At 39.0% G+C, this 19,073-nt stretch overlaps 3 protein-coding genes and 1 non-coding gene across 5 annotated transcripts; 3 read left to right on the top strand and 1 right to left on the bottom strand.

Moving 5' to 3' along the window:
- Positions 1-774: 774 nt before the first annotated feature.
- On the top strand, positions 775-7,172 carry gnl3 (guanine nucleotide binding protein-like 3 (nucleolar)). Its single transcript, XM_010901090.4, has 15 exons — positions 775-877; positions 1,115-1,173; positions 1,899-2,039; positions 2,153-2,269; positions 2,354-2,446; positions 2,582-2,717; positions 2,820-2,923; positions 3,508-3,658; positions 3,941-4,028; positions 4,300-4,477; positions 4,581-4,723; positions 4,919-5,055; positions 5,153-5,301; positions 6,534-6,603; positions 6,849-7,172. The coding sequence occupies exons 1-15, from the start codon at positions 865-867 to the stop codon at positions 6,947-6,949; spliced, it is 1,680 nt and encodes a 559-aa protein (XP_010899392.2). The 5' UTR covers positions 775-864; the 3' UTR covers positions 6,950-7,172.
- LOC114828972 lies at positions 4,096-4,170 on the top strand. Its single transcript, XR_003777318.1, has one exon. It is a non-coding gene; the product is annotated as a small nucleolar RNA SNORD69 (small nucleolar RNA).
- Positions 7,173-7,383: 211 nt separating the features above from the next.
- glt8d1 (glycosyltransferase 8 domain containing 1) lies at positions 7,384-14,253 on the bottom strand. Of its 2 annotated transcripts, XM_010901091.5 has the most exons (10): positions 14,068-14,253; positions 13,785-13,831; positions 12,162-12,260; positions 11,746-11,962; positions 11,524-11,641; positions 11,359-11,443; positions 11,147-11,259; positions 9,054-9,220; positions 8,641-8,753; positions 7,384-8,408 (listed from the first exon to the last, which is right to left on the bottom strand). In XM_010901091.5, exons 2-10 carry the CDS (start codon positions 13,798-13,800, stop codon positions 8,224-8,226), a joined length of 1,113 nt encoding a protein of 370 aa, XP_010899393.2. In that variant the 5' UTR covers positions 13,801-13,831; positions 14,068-14,253; the 3' UTR covers positions 7,384-8,223. The 2 variants fall into 2 exon arrangements, with proteins under 2 accessions (XP_010899393.2, XP_010899394.1); XM_010901092.5 differs by lacking the exons at positions 13,785-13,831; positions 14,068-14,253 and adding an exon at positions 12,722-13,441.
- Positions 14,254-15,614: 1,361 nt separating this feature from the next.
- Positions 15,615-18,259, top strand: spcs1 (signal peptidase complex subunit 1). The gene is made up of 4 exons (XM_010901093.4): positions 15,615-15,749; positions 16,341-16,400; positions 17,763-17,849; positions 17,974-18,259. The coding sequence occupies exons 1-4, from the start codon at positions 15,681-15,683 to the stop codon at positions 18,097-18,099; spliced, it is 342 nt and encodes a 113-aa protein (XP_010899395.1). The 5' UTR covers positions 15,615-15,680; the 3' UTR covers positions 18,100-18,259.
- The last annotated feature ends 814 nt before the right edge of the window (positions 18,260-19,073 follow it).

Below are 19,073 nucleotides of genomic sequence, written 5' to 3'. Positions count from 1 at the left end.
ATACTCAGTATTAAGAACTAAGGGTATGCAGACTTTTGAACAGGGATCAGTTAATTTTTTTTCTTTGTTGCCATGTTTTATTTTATTTTTTATGATTGTGCCATTATGTTTTAACCTACAGTTGAATATGAATCCCAATGTGTTTTGCCTGCTTACTCATATATAGTCAATATATATTTAATATCCATGTAGTTACATTGTGGCCAATGGTATGGACGGAGTAAAATGCCAGCAACAATTGCAAATACATTGTTCCGCTTGATATTTTTGCATATAATCACTCTATACAGTCTCCTGAACATTTCCTACAGTACATTCACTGTGGCGGATAGAATAGTTTTTTTTCTATATAGGCCAATATGTACATGTACAGTCTATTATAGCGTTTTGCATTGGGGGCTAAGAGGGTGTGGAAAATATTGTGTTGCTAGATGTAGCACACCATTCCCCATGATTAGACTGGTTTAACTTACTCTACACACTGTCCTGATAATTTCCTTCATTGCTTTCTCTGTGTAACATTCAATAGTTTTTGAACTATGAAGCAATGTGTATTCCATATTCAGTCATTTGCATTGTCTGAATTTTGACCTTGGAACGTGTTTTAATACCCAGTTTTTATTGAATTTACTCTTAAATATGATAAAATATGAATTGTTGTCAATGTTTTGAGTGGTACGTTTTCTTAAATAATGATTCAATTAGATTTATCTTGAAGGTATTCGCTGGCCTCCTTTATTTAGGAATGTTCCTTATTTTCGTGACCCGGAAGCATTTGTTTAATGTTGGCCACAAGACACTGATAGACGCAGATCAATCCACGTGTCGGCAGATATTTTTTTGCCGCATTGCCACGATTCTACCATGAAGCGTCCAGGTAACAGGTCTTTTAATTGACATGTGCATTAGGTTTTCTTCGTTAATAACTGTTCTTTTTCTTTTAGCTGTGATTACGGTTGAATACATGGGTCTTGTCAGTCAGACCCTATTGAGTTAGCCTGACTATACGTTGGTTCTTGTGCTGGTTAGCGCTTGCTAAACCACCCATTTTATAACCAGACAATCAGCAAGGATATAATATGGATGTGTTTTTCTTAATCCTTTTCAATTTCAGGCTTAAAGAAAGCGAGTAAACGGGTGTCTTGTTCCAAGCGTTACAAAATACAGAAAAAGGTAAACATTGTTATTTTAGTTGGTTCGCACGTGTTAGGCCTATTTCTGTTCATAGACCGTAACGAATTCCACTTCATTAAATACAGTAAGGGGTTCTTGAAGCATTACTAGTGATCGGCAAATGTTGAAAAATTGACGTGGTGGTAATTGAACCCTACAATTTCGGGACAAATTCGTGACTTGAATGATACAAAACCTCTTTCAAATAATACATTGCTATACGTTTTAAATAAATCGATTTAGTAGAAAATCTCAGCAACAGTTAGTTTTATTCGGGAGGTATTTTATATTTTGGTTACAGAATACGGCTAGTTTATATTTGGAGAATTGCTGACGTTAATTGTTGCGGTCTCCAAGATTACGGTTAGATGTAATCTCAATGCCAACAAACGATTTGGACGTATTCAAGAAAAGCAGCCAATCTCAAGAAATGGACACGATTCCAATCTAAGTTCCAATGGCGTTCAGGAAACACCAGGCGTTATGTCTTAATATTCTGTCGTGTAGCCCTTTGTTTTAAGGCAAGGCAAGTCTACTAGTACTGGAGGTGAAAATACTGATTGCTACATACCATGAAGTTGTCTGATCTTGTATTGCATCTTTTGGACATCATTGTTTTGACCGAGTTTGCTTTATCTGCATGAAATGTTTTTTTTCAAAAGGGAATCAAATTGTTTTAATCACTTATGTCCGTAACTGATTTAAAGCAAGCAGTTTGTTTTTAGGTTCGGGAACACAACAGAAAACTTCGGAAAGATGCTAAAAAAAAGGGATTTGGCCAAAAACAAAAAAAAGACATTGGAGTTCCTAATAAAGCACCCTTCAAAGAGGATATTCTGAGGGAAGCAGAAAATAGGAGGTTGAAGGTAAGGCCCTGAAAGCTTTTTGGGATTACATGTGTGGTCGGCCTGTTGCTTTCCTATTTTAACAGGAAACATATTATCCCCGGTATACTTTTTAATATCTGTATCTAACCCAGCTTGAAGAAGAAAAGGAGAAAAAGAAACTTGCAAAGCAACAAGAACGGGCTCAAAAACGGAAAAAGGAAAATGCTGCCAGCAGTGAGGCAGACCCTAAAGTGAAGAAAGCTAGAAAGGTAAAGGATAAAGTACATATAAGATTGTGCCCTATGTTTCTTATTTACGGCTTTATATTTTAATTCCACATTTTGACTCCACAGGAGTTACCGTCACAAGAGGACCTTGTGAAACAGATGGTGAAACAGAGTGACCCAAGGAATTCAAAAAAGTTCCTTTGTTCAGAATTAAAAAAGGTAAGATTATCTACATAGAAATTATAGCCCTTGTCTAGCTGAGTCTCTCTGCAACAAAAACTGTCATGAAGACATGCCCTACTTGAGTGTCCCTATGAGTTGTTAGTCATTAGGCTATTCTCTCATTTACTCTAGGTGATTGATGCCTCAGACGTTCTAGTTGAAGTCCTAGATGCCAGAGATCCCAATGGCTGCAGGTGTCCACAGCTAGAGGAGGCTGTGCTGAAGAGCAAAGGAAACAAGAAGCTACTATTCCTGTTGAACAAAATAGGTAATGACCCTATGGAAAACACTTTCATGTCAATTATTCTAATGGTTTTATGACGTTTACTCAAGGTAATTTGTATGTTAAATAAACATTTTCATCCTCCAGATCTTGTCCCTAAAGAGAATGTTGAAAAATGGCTCCAGTGTCTTCAGCTTGAGTTCCCCGCTGTGGCATTCAAGGCATCTACACAACTACAGGACAAAACAGTGGTATGGACAAGGGTGGTTGGGGGTGTGTATACAGTGGATTGCATTCGTTTTCACTGCTTCAATACCTGGTAGAAGCATCTTTGATAGTAGTTAGTTACTTATCTACCAGCTTTGCACTTGTGGTTCCGGTCATTTATTTGCCTGTTCCTGACAAAATTACATATTTCTTGAGGGGATGCACACTTCTGGTTAACAGCACCTTTTCAATCTTCTCACTGATTTTCAGTTGGTTTGAGGTCAGGGTCACTGTAGTACACATTCTTGTTAAACCACTCCAGTGTGGAGCTGTGTTTATGGATTTTTGTTATTACTGGAGCAGTTTCCCTTCTGTCTTGCAGCTCCATGTCTTGGTTTAATGCGTCTTCCACAGCATACCTATTGACTTGACCATATTTAGACTTCTAATTAATCATGTTCATTTATGAGAATGTCAAATGTTATTTCACCCCCCAAATTAAAAGTAACTATGTGAAAGTGTAAGGGATGGAATACAATTTGAATCTACTGTAGAGTAAGGGTCATTATGGTGTAGACTATTAAAATATTGCATCAGTAATGTATTTTTTTTCTTTTCTGTTAAACAGCAAGACAAGAAAGCCAGGTTTGCGGTTCTTAATGGGGTAGTTGACCAGACCAAAGGAGTGGCCTGTTATGGCAGCAGTTGCTTTCTCCAGCTGTTGGGCGACTATGCAACTACAACAGAGCGAGAGGGCTCACTAAAAGTAGGCTTAGTTGGTAAGGAAGCGTCTCACAATATTCAAACATGAACAGTGGCTCTGACTAATTAGGTTTGTGAATGAGAAATGATGATCCCATATGTGAACTACTGATGTCTGTGAAGACCAATAATCCAACGCTGATCTCATCCATGGTTGTGTCCTGTCTAATGTGTAACCTGTCTTATTTACTTTTGGTTCAGTTTTATTATTATGTGTATGCACAAATGCCTATGAAGCATGTTCAATTTTATGTCAGGGCCCCTTGATTAAACCTGTGATTCTATGCCACCCCTCCCAGGGTTCCCCAATGTGGGTAAGAGCAGTCTGATCAACAGCCTCAAGGGGATGAGGGCCTGTAATGCAGGAGTCCAGAGAGGTATCACCAGGCAAGTGAATGTTTGATGCATTTAAGATGGAATTGTGACAATTCTTTTCCCCAGTTGGTTTGGATTTTATTGAAGCATGATGAAGTTGAAGATCTGACACAACCTTGGAGTCTATATTCAATCCAACACTGAGCTTCATATACTTTATCTGGGTCTTGCTAATTAAGACAGAACAGTCAGTCACATGGCTGAGACTGTTTACTTGAATTTGCTCGATTTTTAAGAGTGTAAATTGAAGCGTGCCAACTAACACCATGGCTGACTCTCACAGGTGCTTCCAAGATGTCCACATCTCCAAGAATGTCAAGATGATTGACAGCCCAGGGGTAGTCGCAGCTCAGTCGAACCCGAAAGCTGCCATGGCACTGAGGAGTCTCCAGGTGGAGGATAAGCAGGAGAATGTTTTGGAGGCTGTCAGGGCTCTGCTCAAACAGTGCAACAAGCAGCAGGTGAGATAAAGGAGATCACGTGTGTTAGAATAAGTTCCTACGTTTTGAGGTCATGCCCTATTTTTGCTGATATTACTGGAAAGGTCATCAATTTGTCTTTCAGATAATGCTTCAGTACAACGTTCCAGACTTCAGAAACTCTCTAGAGTTTTTAACCCTTTTTGCTAAGAAACGTGGATTTCTGCAGAAGGGGGGAGTCCCCAACACAGAGCTGGCTGCCACTACCTTCCTCAATGATTGGACAGGGTGAGTTCGCCTCAGAATTTGTCACCAATTAAATTAGCATGCTGAGGCTAGCATGGAAATGATGAGAATTAATACAGTTCTTGAGTTTATATGAAGACTTCTAATCCAACACTGATCCCCCTGCTGAGGTGCTAGAGTATCTTGCCTGGAAACTGGAACACAATGAAATGTTTAATAAAAAATATTTATTTTCAGTGCAAAGCTTAGTTACCACTGCAAAGCCCCTGAGAATCTCAGTCTTCCCCCATACCTCTCTGAAGACATTGTAACTGAAATGCAGAAGGGGTGGAACTTGGACAAGCTGAAGAAGGGCAATGAGGAGACTATAAAAAGTAATATTATATATTTGTAATAAATGATGAATATAATGAATAATTCTCATTTTTGCAAATTGAGTGTCTATGATTGACCGACCTACTCTCTTCCAAGGTGTCAAGTTTCCAAACCAGGCCAGCAGTATTGTCCTCCTGTCTAAAGGCCCCACTGCTGGAGTTCTGAGTGACAGTGATTTGGTTGAGGACAAACCTGTTGTAGAGCCAACCGAGAACGAAATGGAGGATAACTGTGAAATCCTAAAGGTAGCTGAATCTTGTCTTGTTTCTAATTTAAAACCCTCTATACACTAAAGGTTTTTTGCTGTATTTCACTACTTTAACATTTTGGATTCTATGGGCATTTCTGTAAAAGCAATGCATTTGTTGGACACTTAAGTAGGTGTACTATTTAATTATGAGTACGAGCCAGCTACTCTAATGGTGGCGAGTAACTGTTGAAGTTACATTCAAAATATTCAAATTCAGCAAACATTGAAAAATGTAGACTGAGTAGTATAAAAAATGCAATTCCAGGCACTCGTGTGGTTTTAAAGTTAAAGCTGCACTAGGTTGGATTTTTTCCCCCCAGTAAAAATCAAAATGGCAGCATTTTGCAAGTATTCACTGGTCAGAAAGCGGTTCCACTCCAATGACTGATAATGAAGTTCTGAATAAATAAAAAAATTGGATTTCTGATCCAGAAGAAGTGCTAAATCAGTTCGTTGTTATTTTTAGCCTTGCTAACGTTAGCTTAGGGTTCCTGGTAGCTAGAAATAGAGAGCTAGTCTGTCTGTCTGAGCTGGACTACCTGTGCAACCTGAATAGGCTGCAGGTACTGCCTCATGCTACCAGTAGTGACAAGGACACTAGCAAAACGCTAAACTTGAAGAAGCAGACAGTAAGGATAAGGAAAGCAATTTCTATGTTTACCACCTGCAACACCATTCCCTTTTTGGGGATTGTCTTGCTGTTTCCTCTCCAGTGCACCCGTTTTCACTTTCATTTGCACCAAACCAGGTGATATTGATTCACAATCACTTATGCTTCCTAACTGGACAGATTGGTATTCCTGAAGTTTAATTGACTTGGTGTTATACTGTGGTGATTGTGTTCAATTAATTATTTTGAGCAGTGTAAATTGTTAAATATAGAAATGTTACAAATTAATATATTTCCCTTTATTTCATGGTGTATTTTTATTTTCAAGTCCCTAAAATTTCTCCATACACCGTCAGTGTATATAATTGCTAATACTTAATGTTAAATACCATTGAATGTCGTATTGCTATGTAGCCTATTGAGCTTACTGGCCCTAAGGGTTAAATTTGATATCTGTGCTAGCGTGAACAAAGGAGTCTGATCCCATGTCCGAGCTGTCTATTGTGCTTGTGATCTGCAAGAAAAACATTGTTAAATCCTACATCACTTGTTCTTTGGGGAAAAGCTAAGTATTTATGGCAGAATGAGTTTCAAACCTGTGTAATACTCTATTTCAGGCTGAGTTTGGAGTGTTTGATGCAGAGAAAGAGGAAACAGAGGAACCACAAAGAGAAACACCACACACAAGTAAATGACAAATAGTGTATTTCATGTTACATTCCTAATGTAATGTCAGCCTGTGTGGAAATGAAGACAATGTGACAAGTTTGAGTTCAAGTGAAGACTTCTAATCCAACTCTGATCCCACTGCTCACACCAAGTACATTACCTAGCATGGAAGTTATACATTTTACTTGTAGTGTATTTATTGTTCAGGAGGGCAAAATGCTTGATTACAGAAGTGCTGAAATTGTCTCTTTTTGTTGAAATAGAACCAGCAACGGTGAGGTTCCAAGTTCCAGGCCCAGTCCATATTGACCTCTCATCAGTCCACACAGATGATGCCTATGACTTCAACACAGATTTTAAATGAACAAGTCCTTTTTGTTAATTATTTTTCTTGAACAAGACTGGTGTCACTTGCTCTTTGGGTCTATATATAGGCTATTATAATCAAGTGACTCAGATGTCTATAGATGTAACCGGTAATGAGTTGATGTTGCTGTTTTGAGTATAAGGGGCGGCAATAATGTTCTGTCAATGTTCATTGTGAATTATTGTATATAGCCTTAAGGAATACACTGATACATATTTTACTCAGTGTTGTGCTTTTTCATTTCATTCTCAGTAAAATGTTGCTTATAAACAGTTCAGCTCCATATATTTGAAATTATGTAGATGGTATTACCTGGACTCATGGTAGTTTACTTGATACAAAAAGGACAATTTGAATATTTACAACTGTTCTTTCATACAAAGCTTTGGGAATTATTTGCAAAACACCATAAAATGTTAAAAGGCATGTGGTATACTTTATAATTATTTAATTCTGTACAAATTAAAATGTATGAACTAGTTAGTGTGAACCATTACATCCATCCCTTGTTAAGGGTATGACAAAAGCAAAATGCAGTTGAGAAACAATGGTGGACTACAAGCTTTTCTAAAGTGGAGTGTTGTATGGTAAATATCCTGATATACAAAATGAGTTAAAGTGCGACAGCTGGAAGTAACAAACCGATCCTTGTTATACTAGCATATTGTGGGAAGCTCTGAAGTTGAGCATGCAGTGTAAAATGTCTAAACTTGGACATGTTCCGATTTCTTTGGCAAATCTTATGTCCATCCTCAAACCCAGGGTTAAGTTCCTGAAACGGCCTCGATCACACCCACAGTGTCATTGCTTAAAACTGTATGAATTAATTCTACACGCCTGGTATTCCAGGTCTGTTCTACTCAAATCTTACACACTCTGTAGCTCTCCAGTTGCCTATCTCTGGTTAGGGAAAGAACATTTGGAATTAGAATGGTTGGTTATTGTGGCAAATTGTCACACTTTCTGAAAACAATGGTATAGTATCAGGTGTGACTGTGTTTTGCGTTATGATCTGAAACCAAGCAAAACCATGGTGTATCTGCATTAATGTGAAAATATAAAAGAAGCCACTTCTATCCTATGTATAATGTATCTTTCTGTAGTGTCCTGTAACTTATGGAAGATGTCCATCTGCCTGAGATTTACAACGAAGCTACAAACTATAACAGTAAAACTGTTTGGAATGGTCTTGCATTATGTTAGGGTTCCTGAGAAGTCACTCTTGGAGAGAGGAGGGACTAGCCATTGTCATGTTGCTTCCCTGCTTTAGTCTACTTGTCCCCTGAATGTCTCCGAACTGGGTGGAATTTGCCCATGGGGTCCTGAATATACCACTTGTCCCAGACTTCAGTGAATGAAGAGGTCCCGGACCATGGTTTGTAATGACCGTTCCAATGGAGGAGTTTGGCAGCTTTCACAAACTGGGCAGAGTAGCGATTTCCAGCACCAGAAACCCCTAAAAATAGAGGAATAATGTGTTTCAATGAAAGAACAACTATTAGCTATTGTAGAGAGCAACCCAAATTCTTACAAATTAGGTTGCCAGTCCAAAAGGGCCATGACGGCACAAACAAAAGTCCTCTTTTTAACTATCCTAGGTCCCATACAAGATGACGTTACTAACTGCCATGGCTACAGCACATAAGAAGAAACATGGAGATGGACTGCTAAACTGGTACAGGTCTTACCTAGGTGTCGGATGTGCCACAAAGGGTCAATGCTGGAGTGTTGTTTGTAGAAGACAATGAGCAGGGGAGGTGTGGTGATCCCCTCTGCCAAGGTCTTACTGTAGATGTCATCCCTGACAAGGTAATAAAATAAAAGCAAGTGAAAACATTCTTAGCTGTATGTTCTAAAATACTCTACAATCTGTGTTGAAGTGGTTCAACGGAGGGCCGAGTGCAGGTCTTTGCTCTCACTTTGTAGTTAAATTAGGGTCACTAATTGGTTAGGTTCTACCTTCACCTGGTTGTTAGGTCTGAACTGGGAACCAATTTAAAGGAAAAAACAGCATACACTAGGCCCTCTGTGGAATTGGTTTGTCACCTCTGACCTATATTATGATAGTTTATTTCTGTGGCTGGACATCCTGGTCACTTACTGTACATTGAGCTCCATCCAGTGTTCCAATTGGCTAGTGATGTTCTGATGCTTCCACTCTGTCAGGTTGGCAACAATAACTCCGGGGTTAAAAGAACACATGTTGGCCCTCATGCCCAGCTTCTTGATGGCTTCTTTTTTAAAGTCCAGGAAACCAAGGTAGTTGTTCTAAAGGAAAACATATTTGAGATTACAATTTTTACATAAGAATTTTTTTTCATTTAGCACTATACTTCAAAACTTTAAATTTAAAAACAAAAACAATTACTGTGGTATAACTCTTTATTCTCAGATATGTATGTAGATATTGGGACTTCTGAAACAACATGTTTTACAAATTTTAGGGCACAATGCTTTAGGATAGAAATATAATGTTCAAATTTCACACTTTTGTATTTTGTAGCATATCCTTTGCATTAAATAACAAAAAAAGTGTTCCTCTGAACCGACAAGACGCTAAGTGTTCTCTCTGATGATGTTCTGCCAAGCCTGTACTGCATAAATTCAGTTGGACTAAAATGCTATATTTCTGACACCTTTTTAGGCTTGATGTTGACAGACACTAATAACAGACACTAAAGGCATATGCAAAACCTAAAATCTAAATTAGACAGCTCTCTTGCCTTCACAAATAATTATAGAACACAACAAACCAGGAATACCTGTCGAGCCAAATATTCCAATAGATTTGGTGCCAGAAATAAAAGCTGAAAATCCACTTTAGCCTTTAACATCATAGCAATTGTTTTGATTTCGAATACACTGCTCAGAAACAAAATCACATCAGGTTTCAATTAATAAAATATATTAAAGTTCAAAATCTTTACTGTACATTGTGTAATTCGTTGAGAACAAAATTACGTAACAACGGTCAATGGAAACCAAAATCACCAACCGATTGAGGGCTGGATTCAAACTCACACCGAAAACCAAAGTAAACAATTGAAATCACAGGCTGTTCAAACTTGAATGAATTTGAATCACCATGAATTTCATCACCAAACTCAAAATGTGACTCTATAGTGAGTATGGACCCCACGTGCCTGTATGCACTCCTGACAACATCTGGGCATGCTCCTGATGAGACGGTGGATGGTGTCCTGGGGGATCTCCTCCCAGACCTGGATTGGGGCATCTGTGAGCTCCTGGACAGTCTGTAGTACTACTTGGCAGTGTTGAATACACTGATACATAACATCCCAGAGGTTCTCAATTGGATTCAGGTCTGGGGAACATGGGGGCCAGTCAATGAGGGAGCTGCCTACACACTCTGGCCACATGAGGCCGGGCATTGTCCTGCACCAGGAGGAACCCCTCCAAGGATATGCCACCCCAGACCAACACTGACCCACCGTCAAACCAGTCATGCTGGATGATGTTGCAGGCAGCATAATGTTCACCACGGTGTCTCCAGACTCATTAATGTCTGTCACACGTGCTCAGTGTGAACCTGCTCTCATCTGTGTAGAGAACGGGGTGCTAGTGGCGGACCTGCTAATTCTAGTGTTCTCTGTGAATGCCGAATGTCAATCGACCTGCATGGTGTTGGGCTGTGAGCACAGCTCCCACTATTGGACGTTGGGCACTCATGCCACCCTCATAGTCTGATCCTGACAGTTTTGGTCAGAAACATGCACACCAGTAGCCCACTGGAGGTCATTTTGGAGCGGATTCACACAAAGGAGCAGATACCAATCCTGCTGCTGGGTTGATCCCCTTCCATAGCCCTCTCCTCGTGTAACAACATGTCTCCTGGTATCTCCTCCATGCTCCTGAGACTGTACTGGGAGGCACAGCAAACCTTGCACAAATGGATGTTCCATCCTGGAGGAGCTGGACTACCTGTGCAACCTTAATGGGCTGCATGGACCGCCTCAATTAGCAGTGTACAAACACCTGAAGTTTACAGTCAAAAGAGAGACTGCTTCACAGTCCTTCTACCATTATATGAAAGCGCTATGTCAATCTTAATCACAATCAGGTTTTAACAATTTCTGACAAATAATTTTTTTTTGCAACAGATCTTTATCAGAGTTGACAAGATTGGTCAAGCAATCTCAGGTCTTTGCAGGATCTACTGCCACCATTATGTACCTGGTTCCCAGCCCCTCGAACAATGCCCTTAGAAGATGCAGAATCACAGTCATCTGAAAAGGCTGCTGCATGACCTGACTTTAGGCTTGTTTCAAAAAGGTCCTGGATGTCCCCTAAAACATATACATTTGGTATTTATTATTTGTTCTCTAATGACATATATACTGTACATTTTACTGTGCCAAACACGATTATGTTTAATAAAGACTAACCTTGCACAATGATATCATCATCCAAATAAATTGCCTTCTCTGCATCTGGTATGAATATCGGCATATAAAATCTGGCAAAGGTCAACTGAAACAAACAAGTCATATTAGTATGTACGTATGAAGTGTTTACATCTCATACACTGATAATATGTGGTCAGGTCTCACCGGTTTCACAGACTCAAGCTTCTGTGGATCTTTAGTAATCTTCCCACTGAGTAGATGGGGATCAAATATGATGATATTGTGCTTAACACTGTTAAGCTGAGGCTCACTCATCCACACCCTGTGGACAGAAATAGGCAGTAAACATCTAACATTCAGCCTCAAATGAGCAAGCCCCTGGTGTTGTGCTATATATTAACCATGTGGTTCGCATTTTAATCTCACTTGAGGTGATCCACTGTGTCGTTCATAGTCACAATGTGAAACACAATGTTGGCTTTACTGTTCTGGTAAACACTGTTAATGGCAGCGATTACAGCTCCCAGTCTCTCTTCTGCAGCTGTGATGAGCACAGGGATCTCCTCCCCACTCCTCACGGGGTCTGGTCTGATTTTAGATGAGAGTTCAGACTCAAAGGGTAGAATCATACCTGGGACTGCATCTAGAAGAACAGTCACATTCACTCCAGTTTCACGTTTGATCAGGCTGATTTGTAATGCAGTCACAGCATTTAAAACAACCAATACAGAATGCAATGCAGTCCAAGTACACAAAACATAATGCATCAGCACCCTAAATATAATTTGTAGTAAACCATATGAAAGGATTACCCCTCTAAAAGAACAATGGGGAACATTTACCTTGGTTTTCTCTTCTAAGGAAATCATTGAGATTCAGGAGATTCCGTTGCACAATGATCAGGAAGGCTAATGCCAGCAGGACAAGGATGACCACATTTACTAAAAAATAAAGAGCAGAAAGAAAGGATGATAACACCTGAACAGTACATCCCCTTCCAAACAACAGTGATCCCTTCAATTGCCATAGTACTAAAAACAAAGCAATTGTTACAATGTTATCCCGAACATCAGTGTGACATTTTAAATGCCTGATTTTATAAGACGCTATAATCACCCAGCTTTTCACAAAATTGTGCCAGTGTGGTCCAAGTCATTTTACTTGGGTTAGAATAAAGAGAATACAATGTCTGGACATGTCTGTGAAACTGCATATTATATTTATTTATCCCAAATTACTTGACACCAAATTTGTAAATTAAAGCCCATCCTCTTCAAAGCAACTCCCAGCGGACTTCGGACAGTTGATGTAAAAATGTGATCTCTGATGCTGTCCAAAATCTTATTCACAGGAAATCTAGACTGTAATCCTTACACGAGGGAATACATGTTTCAAATGTTACCTTGACTGAGCTATCAGGCGCCCACGCCACCACAAATCAGTTACTAGATCGTTACGAGGCAAGACAACCATTTTTTAGGACCAACCCATTCATTTCAGGCGGTAAACAGTGTTGGCCAATTCTACAGCACCAATACCAGCGTGGTCCGTATACGTTTCTTGCATATCTTCAGCTTTGACAATGTTTGTACAATGTCTAACACATTTGTTACGAGGTGAACATTCTTGCCGGAGTTGTAAGTGCCAAACCACGCCCACGTTAAAGTGACACGCAAATTAGCTAACGTAAATGCCGCTGCTAGGATGCATAAAGACATGCTGGTCTAAACGACCATAGCACCGGTGTTAAATCAAGTTGCTATCCAAAAGTGCGTTAACGTGGACAACTTTTTTCTTTTGACGATTTATTTTGAATCGGATATCAGCCTATAGGAGAAATTACATATGCAACATTATTGCTGGTAACCATCGGGATGTCATTCAGATAATCCACTCCACAGCTACGGTCTTTAGCACTGGCTTGCTGCAGCACTGCCGCCCACATTACTGTGAGGGAACAAACGTTAGTGACTGCTACAGTGCTGTTCATGACTGTATTATTCACAGAAAATGTACAACAACGACGTTAACTTCTACATTTTGTAAGGGAAAACGAACAATTCATTCTATAAAAAAAATATCACTCTCCCACGTCCCAGATCGATAAGACTCGCTGGCGCGGGATGACACTATAACATGAAGTATATCCCTTATAGCCACGAACACCTTTGAGTAGCGGGATCTGTGCTGAATTTAATTACTTTTTGGTAAAACCGGGTGAAGGACTTCACCATCATAATTTTGATTTAAATCAGTTATTATACCCCCACTATTTCTAGTGAGATGTTTAATTCACCCACTATTTTAATTTTAGCAAAAATAGGTAGGCCTACACGTTGCAAACACGAAAGAAAATGAATATCTACAATAAGGTGGCGCTTTAACCGGGACATAAACATCGGTCTTTTTGAAGACCTTGATCAAAATTGTTACAAACTCATGTAACAAAGTGAATAAAACACTACCTCTTCGTAATGACATGGCGTCGTCATCTGCTGCTCTCCTTGTTATACTGCACAGAAAACAAACCAATGAAGCAAAATGTGTAATATTTACCCATACAGAAAACGAAGTATAGCAACTTATCAGCGGATTGACCACCGTCTCACAAATAAGAGCACATGCACAAATGGACTACGATGAATCGGGTTAGGTTTAAAACAATGTCCTGCAATGGGCCGCAGAAACGTGGACATTTTTTCAATAACATTAAGCATTGCAAAAAAAACAGGCATGTTTCCTACTCACAGACACAAAAGAAATTCACATCAAAAAGCCAAATTGCCAACTCAACATCAACAAGTCTTGTCGCCCACATAGAGAGGGTTAGAAGCCACTAGTATCTCATGTCTGTTTTAGCATGGACATCGAGATTTAAAGCATAGAATTGCCATATTTATGTAGTCAAGTCAGGGTGACTTTCTGGACATTCAACCTCATCCAGATATTTTTTTTTCAAGTAGGTGAGAATCCAGGAGGGAGATGAATGGAGCGTCATAAAGCTATAAAGCTTCTGCTCTGCCCTGCTGGCAAATTACATTTCACCCAATCACAATGAAAATACTTTTAGCATCTTAACAGCTTTGGGGTTGAGTAGTCATCTCATGAAGTTAATAGGCCTTGTGGAATAGGTGCAAATAAAAAAGTGCAAAAAGCAAAATGTGCATACAAACACAGATTGTAAGTAACAGTCTCAATCAATTCAAAAACAGACATTGGAATCATTTTAGTATTTTATTGAGCAACAAATCACTGTTAGCAAGCGCAGCAATTGTTACATATCTAAAGACAATAACGGTCTCCTCTGCAAACACTTAACGGCGACTAGCATGTTGTTTTTGATGTGCTATTAAATTGCTTCAATCCTCATATAGCTTTGTCATTATGTCAAAGTTATATGAAATTAAAGAGAACATGTTTGTTACCTGCAATTTAGGAAAATATTTGTAATATTAACATATGTTAACATAATTCATGCTAACGTTGTTGTTTTTCTTAGTGCCCAATTAACTCAAATTCACACTTTGAAGCAGTGCATTCTTTGAGGAATGACTAGTGTACAGACTATGTAACCAATGAATGTTAAGTCACAAATCGGTTTAATATCTTCCCTAACAATCTCTTCTTCTTTCTTCCTGGGACTTCCAACTAAACTGGCTGATCCTTCCTGGTGACCGAGTTGGAATTATTTGAATATACACGCCCCAAACTGGTGCATTTACAGGAATGAGGGCTCTAACCTTCGGCTTGAGTCCTCTTACCTTCTCTATGTTAGTTGCCTAAGTATGTGCCTGTATTCAAATCGCGGTCTATAGTGCATACATTGAAATTCAGATGCAAAGGGGTGGGATTGTTAGATAAAAATGCGAGAAACACTGTGTGGTGTAGGGCCGCACAAAACTCGAACATATGTCATGCGCTTTAATGCATCATCATGACCAGTCTCGGGTCCTACAAAATGCTACGTATGTTCATTCAGAGCTATTTTAAAAAAGAGATATACATTCCATTGGCCTAAAGATGGTAGACCATTCGCGTTGACATGCTGCGTCACGTGATTTTTAAGCGAATAACGTTTTTTTCATTTCCATTTTCCAAGTACGTAATTTTAGAGTTAAATAACGGTACGATAGTTTCAAGTACGTATTCCAGATATGAGATGTATATTCTTTGACATATTGTTCACATAATTCGTGCCAATGATGGAGTCAAACTAACGGCAAATTGAATCAGTTTAATTCCTCGAAGGGCACGCTCCATGGGGTGAAGTTTCCAATCTCCCTTAGATGATCTCTGGCTCATCTTTGGTATGCTTTTTAAAACCGGAAGCTTGCTCGGACGTTTGAAACCATTTATTTCATATGATTAGTTATCTTCCTAACTGTCGTACAAATATGTTGTCTATTTTCAACTCAATTCCTACACACATGGTAAGAGTTTTAATTATTTATAAACTCGATTTATGTTGCAAATTGCGCCAAGCAATAGCGGATGTTACACTTTTAACACAGGCTAGCTACTACTGCTTGTACTGCAAAATTAGTAACAATACTTTACAGTAAATGTAGCTGTGTTCCTTAGTTAGATAGCTATTAATCCCAACCACAAATTAATGTCATATTGGTGGGATAAAGCCAATGATCATTGCTTGGATAATAACTAGTAGAAAGACCATTATGGGATGTCTACGAACCCATGTCGACGTTTTGTTCAAGTACCTTGAGCCCTTGCCAGTTCCGATCAGATTTAAAAAGACATAAAATATTGGTTGCTTGTACATTAATATGTAGAAAATTTCCAGTGATAAGTCGGTACATACAGTCGTTGCTTTGTGAAACTCCATATTTTACGTGCCCGAAGTATTTTCACGCTACGGTACTGATTGCAAAGCAGGGGACAAATGTATTAGTCTTGCCCTCAACCGCTCAGGTTCTGAGGGCCGTATCACTACTGTAGTCTATGCTTAAAACATGATAATCAACTTTCCAAATGGTGAATAACATCGAATTGTGATGTTGTAGGATTATAAAGGCCAGAAGCTGGCGGAGCAGATCTTCCAAGGAATCATTCTAGTCTCAGCGGTAAGTAACCTGTTAGACTTACTTACGAACAATTTCGCGGGAACTATATTACTAATCTTTTCATTTAAAATAAATGGCTGCTTGTTTGGCTTTGATGGTACTTTTGGCCAACTAGATCATGTGCTGATTTGAAAAGGCAAATTACTGTTAAAAAAGACTTGACAGCTGGGTAAGGATTGGACCCTAGACCATCCTGTCAGCCAATCGGTATAGGTACTGAAATATCTTCAAATTGGTTTTCTAGCTTCAAGTCCTTTTGGGTGTGACTCCCACTTTTGCACACCTGGATTTTGGCTGTTTCTCCAATTCTTCCTTGTAGATCTCCTCAAGCTGTCAGATTGAATGGGATGTATCTGTGAACTTCAATCTTCAATTGTCTACAGATGTTCAAGTCTGGCTTTGGATGGACCACACAAAGACATTTGCAGACTTGTCTCAAAGCCATTCCAGTGTTGTCTTTGGGTTGTTGACATGCTGAAAGATGAACCTTCACCCCAGTCTGAGGTCTTTTGCATTGGATTAGGTTCTTCAATGATCTCTCTTTATTTTGCTCTGGTCAGGATTCAGGGAAGAGTGATCACTGTCCCAGTCCCTGCCACTGAGAAGTATCTGCCTAACATGATGCTCCCACAACAATGTTTCACTTTGGGATGGTATTAGCCAGGCCATGTTTTGGCCAGATGTAGCACTTGCCATTCAGGCCTAATAGTTTGAAGAGCTTTTCCTGAATGCTCTGTCATTAAGGCAGCATGTCATATGCCTTTTATGCAGGAGTAGCTTCCTTCTAGCTACACTTATAAAGGCGTGATCCTGTGCTCCTGGGAACCTTTAGTGCTTCACCAATTTCTATAACCTTCCCCAGACCTGTCTTGACAATTCTATTTCAGAGGTCTAAGGAAAGATACTTGGACATTATGGCTTGGTTTCTGTCTAACATGCAGACTGTGAAGTGTGGGAATTTGTATTGAATGGCGTGTGCCTTTCTAAATCATGATCAATTAATTAAATGTTCCTCAGGTTGACACCAATGAGGTCCTAGAGACATCTTCTGGATGCTGAAGGAAAAAAAATGAAAACAATAGTTATGTCTGCAACAAAGTGGAGAATGTGAAGGGGTCTGAATACTTTCTTTATAAACAGGGATTTATTTAGTATATAGTGACTGTTTAAAAATCCAGTCAGTCTGCATTGAGGCTTTTGTTAACCCATTTACCAGAGTTTTCTTAAGATGACTGCTATAGTTAGCCTGGGTCTTAAGAGTTTTGTAATGTCTTTCTAATTCTTATTCTTATTATTTTTTTTATTAATATCCTAATTGTTTTCTGTTAAGCTTATAAGCTAACACTTTGCATTACCTTCCAGGTCATTGGATTCGCTTACGGTCTTATCATTGAACAGTTTGGGTGGACTGTGTATATAGTGTTAGCTGGTTTTGCAGTATCTTGTTTGGTGAGTTGACTGTTTCAGCTGTGTCAAGCAGCAAATTGTTGTACACCCAGATATTACACTCCATTCTGCAACATTTTACTTCTCAACTAACTCATCTCCCCCTTCCCACCACCTTCTCTCAAAGCTGACCCTGCCTCCTTGGCCCATGTACAGACAAAACCCTCTCTCCTGGCAGCCAGCCCTACCAGAGACTACAGGAGAAACCCAGCAAAAGCCCCAGGAGAATCTCAAGAAGAAGAAGCACAAGTAGAGAATGACGGTACCAGATTGCTGAAGATATTATGTTGTCAGTCCAAAAAGTCATTGTTTGCAGGAATTAAGAAAATAAGTTTAATAGATACCTTTGTTACAGTGTATTACATCAGTGGTGGATTGTATAAATGTCTAATAAACATTTATGCCACTGTGGATATTTCCTTTATATTGATATTGTCATCCAAACGAATTACAATGTTGATTTGAGGTATAACATCATGACAAGAGGATAAGTCTTTTATTAGAATGGAAATGTCTACAATACAGTACTTTTCCATCCAGGAATTTAATGATATACATATCAGGAAATGAAGGACTTCCAATTACATGTTTATACTTTAGGTACAATTCTTGTTATGAATATTAGAAAATAATTTCCGGCTAGCATTTTATTACAATAATCCAATCGCCACAATAGAAAAGCAGTAACAGAAGACCCATTCTTGCATAATTGTTATTAAGTACAAAGTTTTTTTTTTTCCTGAATTTATATATATATATATATATATATATATATATATATATACACTTGTAGTAAAGTAAAAAAATTCCCTAGGATTGTCAATTCACCCCAGTATCACCTTTAGTTTGTGAAATTGATGAGCTCAATGGTTCTCAACTGGTTTTGCCATGGGACCTAAAATGAACCAGGTTCTCAGCTGTGACCAAAAATTTGCTTCTCAACATTTTTGCCTAAATTCAATCAGGGAATACATGTGTTCATACTACATTGACAGTAAATGTTGCAATTAAATGGATAATTTCTACCTTTTTCATTGTCAAAAACTCTGCTAAACAGCCCTGCTAATACAAAATGGGTTTCAGCCAATGGCCAATATACCACAGGTGATGGCTCATCTTAGCTACAGCACAATGTGGACCTCTCTGGATACAGCTCATGTTAAACTGTTTTATACCACAGCTTATACAGCTCTGGAAAAAATTAAGAGACCACTGCACCTTTTTCTT

Source organism: Esox lucius, chromosome 17, assembly GCF_011004845.1.
Source record: "Esox lucius isolate fEsoLuc1 chromosome 17, fEsoLuc1.pri, whole genome shotgun sequence".
Lineage (NCBI taxonomy): Eukaryota > Metazoa > Chordata > Actinopteri > Esociformes > Esocidae > Esox > Esox lucius.
The sequence above is the reverse complement of the archived record's forward strand: the minus strand, read 5'-3'. Positions and strand labels throughout refer to the sequence as shown.